General features: G+C 36.0%; 1 protein-coding gene across 1 annotated transcript; it reads right to left on the bottom strand.

The window, feature by feature from the left end:
• Positions 1-11: 11 nt before the first annotated feature.
• On the bottom strand, positions 12-5,642 carry LOC119786757 (nuclear receptor 2C2-associated protein). Its single transcript, XM_038290273.1, has 5 exons — positions 5,575-5,642; positions 5,364-5,454; positions 2,951-3,056; positions 2,756-2,823; positions 12-555 (listed from the first exon to the last, which is right to left on the bottom strand). The coding sequence occupies exons 1-5, from the start codon at positions 5,610-5,612 to the stop codon at positions 433-435; spliced, it is 426 nt and encodes a 141-aa protein (XP_038146201.1). The 5' UTR covers positions 5,613-5,642; the 3' UTR covers positions 12-432.
• Between the last annotated feature and the right edge of the window lie 2,216 nt (positions 5,643-7,858).

Consider the following 7,858-nt stretch of genomic DNA (forward strand, 5'->3'; position numbering starts at 1 on the left):
TACTTCCATTTTTTTTTTTTTTTTTTTTACAAATTATAGTTTATGTAAAAATATTCAGAAAACAAATTGAATTGTGTTGTAAATTTATTTGAACTTAAAAAAAGCTTTCTTTCTACAAGTTTTAATAAAATGTTATTTTTTGATGGGTTGAGTGTTTAATTCAAAAGGCATGATAAACCGCTCTACACAAAGCCATCCATTCACATCAAGTATAAATGTCAATATTTCCAATGTGTGCTTATTTCCTTGTGTTGCTGATGTAAATTTAAGCTTCTGAACACGTCTGGAAACAGCCATACCAAAAAAGGCCACCACTGCATCAGTTCACAAGGTGGCACCACAGCTGACATGTTTTCCAAGTGTCACCACACCAGCCTGCGCTTTGGTCGAGGGTCATTTCCTCTCTCATGAGAGCATTAAAAAAAAAACTGGTTATGAGGTTTTCTCCCCCAAAATGTCCAAGGAATAAACAATGATTCTCCCAAAAAAGTCGGTGCTGTTCTCAAACAGTATTTTTACTTTTTCCACGGTGGGGACCTCCTGTATGGGAAAGCTGTGGGTGTGGAGTTAAGAACAACATCAGGTTGGCAATAATGAGCAGCATGTTCAGAAAAATATTGACCTAGGTCTATTATGAGCCATTAGGATGCATGTTGTTTATCTTTATGCTTAACTTTCTGTCATTCAATTAAATATGCAAAACTTTACATTAAACAATTCTACATAGAACAAATCAGAAATGTCATTCAAAAAGTGAAACTTCTACAGAGTCACCAGACAGTGACATTTTATTATGATGCCGACTTCATTTTCAGGAGGATATTAACCAACATGGTAACGGCCATGTTGGTCAGAAAACAAGCCCGCTGTATTCCTCACAAAGAATTTAGAGTATTGTCAAGAAACAACAGAGTAGTTCTGAAACAATTGGATTAATTTGCAATTAAGGAAATAATTGTCAACTAATTCAGTAATCAATTAATGGTCAACTGGAGTATAGAGACTGTAAAACGTACCTTTAGCTGAGAGCAACCCACTTAGAGCAGTAATAATAATAATATATATATATATTTAATAGGGGTGGAACGGTTCACAAAATCCACGGTTCGGTTCACGATTCCTTGGTCACGGTTTTCGGTTCGGTATATGTTGATTGTTAGCCTGTCATGTTGGTCGTGTTGCTGTTAGCATAAACAAAACGTGTTGCACAATGCTTGCACACTGTTGCACTTTTATCCACACCTTTCTTTCCGCCGTCATCGTAGGTCACTCTAAATGCAAAGTGGTCTCATACAGCAGACCTATAAAGTGCTGCTGGCGCGTCTTCCAACTCCTGTTCTTTCCCACTCGCCATACCCACACAATTCTCCACAACAACTGATTTTTTTCTGCTACACCCGGCTACGCTGCTTCGCTTCTTCTTGTTTACTACTGGTGGTTGGCTTTGGTCGCAGTACCGCCACCTTCTGCTCTGGAGTGTAAACGCTTCGCATATGAGAAAAAGGAGCAGCGCATGAACCGAACCGAGACAGTCGAACCGAACGGTTCTGATGGTTTTCATAAACCGTTCCATCCCTAATATTTAAACATTTTGCCTTTCTAGTACAATTCTTTTTCATCTGTCAATCTGCTCTATCCAGAACAGTAAAAAGTTTTGATTTTCACATGGATTCATTTTTAAAAAGGCTTCTTTGAGGAACTTTTTGTTCAGTGATGGCGAGATGAAGCTTCATAAAGTGCTGAAGCCTTTTATCAAGTTGGTTCACTCACGTGCCGAAGCTTCAAGCTCTATTTTTCCACCTATTGGAAAATAAATGTAAGCCGTGCAGTAATTATAAATATGCTATGGCTTTGGTGTCTGAAGCAGTAAATGAATTCATCAATGATGTTTGTGATGCTTAAACATAAATTATAAACTTTTATATGGTGTCTGTCTTTATGAAACAATGACACAGTCAGACTTTTCCACAATTTTTGGTTTTAATCGAATGGGAATTTATGTGTCCAACCAATCTTGTTTAAACTAACCAATGTAACTTAGTAGTGTTTTTACCCAATCTAAGTTGGTAAAAAGACAAACCAATACAAATTTGTCACTTTGGCCAATACTGGTTAAGTAGTATAACAACTTTGAAAAGCCAATACTGGGTCTCCAACCAGCAATCCTTTTTTTGTCCTACAGCCAATGCCAATGTAATTTCTCATATCTTAATACTACAATGATAATAATACAACCGAAACCAGTGCCTGGGTCAATCTATTCTTAGAATATATTCAAACTCTATCCAACTGACCACAACTATTTAAATGCCTGCCGAAGTCTGACTATCTGAACCACTTCCTGCAGCGGTTACATGGAATGGCGGCAGCGAGGCTTCAGGCGTCATCGACACAAGCCTTGAAGCCTCATCTCATAACATCAAAACTTTTGTTATCCGATTATTTATCCATAAAAATTGACAGATTAATCCATTTGCAAACTAATTGTTAGTCGCAGTTTTACATCAGAGCTATCAGTGCAGACAGGCTGAATGCAACGCTTCATTGATGCTTCAACTAAACTCTCTCCATTTAAACTGTATTAAGTATAATTTCATGATAAAATATTTAGCACAATTACTGAGTGTATTGCATTTTTATAACAGAAGAGTGTCACCTTATGAATTTTTTCATAATATTTTAATGCAAATCTGTCTTCGAAACATGCCATGACTCCATGACTGGTAGTCGGCATATAAATGTTTAGGGAGGATATCTGAAGGCAGTTGTTGTCCTCTGGGTAAAACTGGCTCACCCTGACGAAGTCTCCGTCTTTGAGGCAACCTGCATGAAAGCACAAACATAAAAATAGTTTGCATTAACTTGTCACGCTTGCTACAGGAAACTCTAAAGTTAGATTGTTAAACGCTTCTTCAAAGAAACCGCAGGTTATGAGATCGTTAGCTTTTACCTTCTAATCTGCATGTCTTTGCTGAGAAGCCTCCCTGGAATTGCAGTTTTACTTCTGAGACCTTAACAGGTTGGGGAAAGTCCAGCAGCACCCACTGACTGTCTCCCTGACAAAGACATGCTCACCGATTAAGATGCACTGTGACCCGAACACAACTTTAAAACATCTTAAAAAATTTTTAATAAGGTGCATGTCCAGAAAAAAAAAAAAATCTAAACAAACATGCTTATTTAAGCTTCAAGCGATTATTTATTGAACAAAACAAATATATAAAACACTTTGATGCTTTAGGTTCTCAAAGTAAAAAAGGACATTTATATGCAGCCTGCTCGGCAATGCAACTAACAGCCATTTAGCTACTCGATTATCTTATTAATAATTAGATAGAAAAAGTTTCCTTAAAGAAGAGATTTTACAGAATTTAAACAAAATATTACCTAAATATCTAAATATTTTCCACTGGAGGAATTCTGGGTAGAGAATATTGACAGACGAAAAAGTGTTATCATCATAAATGCAAAATGTTTAAATATATATACATATTTTTTTTCTTTCTTAGAAACTTGGTACAATAACTGGTGAAATCTGGTCGCTCTGTAAACTAAAGGCACGTTTTAGGGTCTCTATACTCCATAATCGATTAATCTGATTATTTGTTTTAGTCTTACTACAATAAATTCATATGTGACATTATTTCACTTTCTGCAACATGTTTAATTAAATTTGTGAAAATGTTTTAAATAAAAAAAAAAAAAGGTTTTCTTCAATAAGCTCTACTGCAGTTGACATTTCTGCACTAAACCCTTATATTAGAAACTGCAATCTTTGTCAATAAGTTTCCTAAATACCTGGATGCTGCATAATATTGTGCAAAGTGCACTAAACTTTAACAAGTTTTAACTGGATATAACCCAACTGTTGACGATCATTTTACTTATAGAAAAAACAAAGAGTCAGTAATAAAAAAGGTTCTGCCCTAAATCTTATCTAAACATCACTAACACTCCAAAAATTATGTTGAAGAGAAATTGCAAGATTGCGACGGTGACTTATATAACAAGCAGGATCTGAGCTGAAATATCGGGCATTTTGAACAAATTTGGCTGTTTCTGCACAATAAAATGGAAAAGGAAAGTCTGCAGCGGTCTGTTTTAACAGTGCATAAACTTATGAATAGTTTCTCACTGCAATATTACTGCAATTAGAACTGAAATCGTTGTTTTCCTATTACCACCAGCTAACATTCTTCATGCTTCGATATAAACTGCCTCAACTAACAGGTTTTAATATGTAAGACAGCTGGAGGGTCGCATTGATTTTATGATAACTGATAGAGTTGTCACAATATCTACAATAACAGCTATGAATGTTATGGCTTCCTACCATCATGCAGCCTTAAAGGTCCATTTTTTCTATACTGGACTATAATTCACCTATTACATATGTTTTATATATGCAAGAGAAACCGACCTAGAAAATGTAATCCATACCACAGATGATGAGAAACGAAGACCTCTAAAAATAAAATTTTTGGCCCATAATTCCACACAATAATCTGATAAGAAAACTTGTTCTAAGAGCCTGCCTGTGTGTTTCCTGGACAGGGCCGCCTTTTACAGTTGCTTTTTGTGTCTCTGCTTCTGTCTCCTTGAACCCCAGTCGGCCTCGGCAGATGGCCGCTCACACTGAGCCTGGTTCTGCTGGAGGTTTCTTCCTGTTAAAAAGGAGTTTTTCCTCTCCACTGTCACTACAGAGTCAATGAGTCAATGCAATCAACTGGTTTTCCTTAGATAGAAAACTTTGTATCAATTTGACTGGATGATCTGGTTGAACTGTAAAGTGCCATGAAATGACATGTGTTGTGAATTTGGCGCTATATAAATAAACTGAATTGAATTGTTTAAAAGTGTTAGCTTGGGTTATGATATAAATAAAAATAATTTATATTTATATATATATATATATATATATATATATATATATATATATATATATATATATATATATATATATATAAATACAAAATAAATAAATAAATAAAAAACAAGGAAGGAAGGAGGAATGTTTTTGGGTTAAAGCCAGTATTTATTTCTAATGTTTGTTTTTTTTTTTTTTTTTTTTAAAAACCTTATCTGGAAAAAATAAATGATATTCAGTTTTAACTGCAAACTAATAGACCTACAAAATTAAAGTTAGTGATGAGATATTTTTAAGTATGTTTACAGATTAATTTTTAAATATATACTTAAAATGTTAAAAATTAGAATCATTTTCTATAGAAAAAAATAAAAATTAAAGTTCAAAGCTCTCTGACTTGTGCTAAATCCCTTTTTCTGAAATTAAAACCCCGTTTTTTGTAAGGTTAAAACAGACAAACATAATGGAAAAAGAACAGAGTTGTCCTTTTTCTTACCTGGTCAGAGTTCCAGCAGGTTTCTTCATTACAGTCGAACATAAACTTTTTCCCAAACTGCTTTATGTCTCTGTTCAGGACTGAACTCACCCTAAAAGGACAATAAGGCGTTACTGGGGATCCGTGAAACGTTTAAACTTTAGCTGAACTGAGGAAAAACTGCTGGTAAAACAAACTGTTTCTAAATGAACGTTAAAACAATTGTATTTACCTGCTCTGGGTTTCACTACAAATCAACGAAGAAGTCATGTTCAAGTTTGAATGATCATTTGCCGTCAAACGTTATGGCCACGCGGAGCTATTTTTACGACAGTGACATTTATGCACATTTTCTTCTAGCCACTAGATGGAGCTCTTGATCCATGTTAATATTAAAGGTTTATAATACCTTCATATGTGGCAGTACAATTAAAATAAAATCAGTCTATTTTAATCGACCCACTTAAATAACACGTCGTATAAAACGTGTTTCTTATGCTGGTGGTCTTTTTATTCCCCATCATGTCCCTGCTGTGATCACTAGTGATGAAAGGTCACAGATATAACAATCCTTTAGAAGAGAAGACTACAGTCAGGGAAGTTGAATCAATCAGATTCAAATGACAAAAAGGGTTAATAAAGGACACATTTAGAGAGGAAGTTCATCTTTTTTTTTTTGCTGTTTCCCAAATAACTGCATAAGTAAAAAAAAAAAAAAGAAAAGAAAAAAAAGAAGAAGAAAGCACTGAGGATGACTGCTTCTAAAAATGTGCAAATCATACACATGTGTAATTCACAATCTGTGAAATATTAACACGGAAGAGCAAGCGTGCGTGAGAGAGCGTATATGTGTATTTCTGAAGATGTCAGCCTGCACAGCCACATGGCTGATGGAGGAGTTGCACAGAGATGCAAATAATCAGTAGGTCTAAAATACAAAACCTGATGGCACCCAGCCTTCTTAAAGATTGTCCATAAGGGCGCTCTGAAGGGTGATGGTAATGTCAGCTTTGGTTCAGGCCCCACCCTCTTATTCAGAAACCCCTTGGAGACACACAATCACACAATCATCCTTAGCTTATCTGCAGCCAATGTCACATTGAGATATAACAGGAAATGCTTGCCCGCAATTTCTGATTAGGTGGATGGAAAAGGACATTTAAAGAACTGCTGGCTGGTAAATGTATTTCAAGCTCAAGGTTTATTTAGGGATACACGCCTGACTGGGTTGGCTGACTTGTAAATGTCTTTGGGTGTATTTAAAGCTGTTAATCAGTTGTGATATCTCAACAATTAACTTACCAGGTGCTCATTAGCATGGATGACAATTATAATGTCCTGAACCAAAGTCATGTGGGATGCCCACCTGGCTAAAAGTCCCATGAGGGCCTGTAATGAGTGAGTGATGAGATGCTCCTTTGACTCATAAAATAGTGCCCATGTGGGATGCTAATGATGCCAAGGCAAGCTGCCATTAGGCCATTTTTTCTGTTCTTTTCTCCTGTGTCTTTAACAAGAATTGATCGCAACAGAAATTTAAGGTATCCTAAGGTGGTAAGCTTACAAAAGACAACTTTGTTTTCCCAAGTCTATATCTCTACTTTAAAGTGGATAGGTACTAATTGGACCAATCCATCCACATGGGTCCCCAGTTATTACACAGAGTTTCTCCTGCATCCAACCTTAATACTACACGATCCTAACTTTCCTTATGTGAAATATCCCACCTTTTCATCAAAAAAGTCAGTCACTACTGTTGACTGAGCTGTAATAAGTTGCATTGTTATTGTATAAAATATGCATTAAACAATTAAAAAAAATAAAATTTGTATTACCTCCTTACTCCAGTTCGAATAATTAATCACTATACATTTAACAAAGGTTCATAAAAAAGAGTAGAAATATTTGAACTCTGGTTTTTTTTTTCTTTTTAATGAAGTTCTAAGCCAAAGATTATTTAAAAAAAATGTGCTGCACAGTGAGTCAGTGGGTAGCACTGCTGCCTTGCAGCACAAAGGTTCCTGGTTTGTTTCCCAACCTGGAGTCTTTCTGCATGCGGTTTCCATGTTCTCCCTGTGCATGTTCTGGTTCTCTCCGGGTACTCAGGCTTCCTCCCAAAGTCCAAAAACATGCCTTTAAGGCAAATTGGCTTCCCTGAATTCTCCTTAGGTCTACGTGTGTGTGTGGGCGCATGATTGTGTGTCTTTGTGTGTCTCTGTGTTGCCCTGCGGCAGACTGGCGACCTGTCAAGGGTGTACCCCACCTTTCACCCATAGACAGCTAGAGATTGGCACTGGGCCCACCACGACCCTGACAAGGACTAAGCAGGAAAATATGGATGATTAAAAATTATTTATAGTGCTTCTTACATAGGTATCACACAGTGTTGCAAAAGTAGTTGAAAACACAACTGAATAAAATAAGTCATGCATCTTGCATATTTAGTACTTTTATACAATACTTTCTTATCCTACTCTGCTTACAAGAAACAGTTGTATTAAAGTAAGTAAATATGC

The sequence above is a fragment of the Cyprinodon tularosa genome, unplaced genomic scaffold, assembly GCF_016077235.1.
Source record: "Cyprinodon tularosa strain WSP-4 unplaced genomic scaffold, ASM1607723v1 ctg278, whole genome shotgun sequence".
NCBI lineage: Eukaryota > Metazoa > Chordata > Actinopteri > Cyprinodontiformes > Cyprinodontidae > Cyprinodon > Cyprinodon tularosa.

Bases quoted from the DNA above. Each gene is read 5' to 3' on its own strand.
- LOC119786757 (XM_038290273.1), bottom strand. From the start codon at position 5,612: ATGACTTCTTCGTTGATTTGTAGTGAAACCCAGAGCAG. The intron at 5,455-5,574 runs GTAAATACAATT...TTGTCCTTTTAG, and splicing joins TGTAGTGAAACCCAGAGCAG to GGTGAGTTCAGTCCTGAACA. The intron at 556-2,755 runs ATATCCTCCCTA...CTCCACACCCAC, and splicing joins AGGACAACAACTGCCTTCAG to AGCTTTCCCATACAGGAGGT.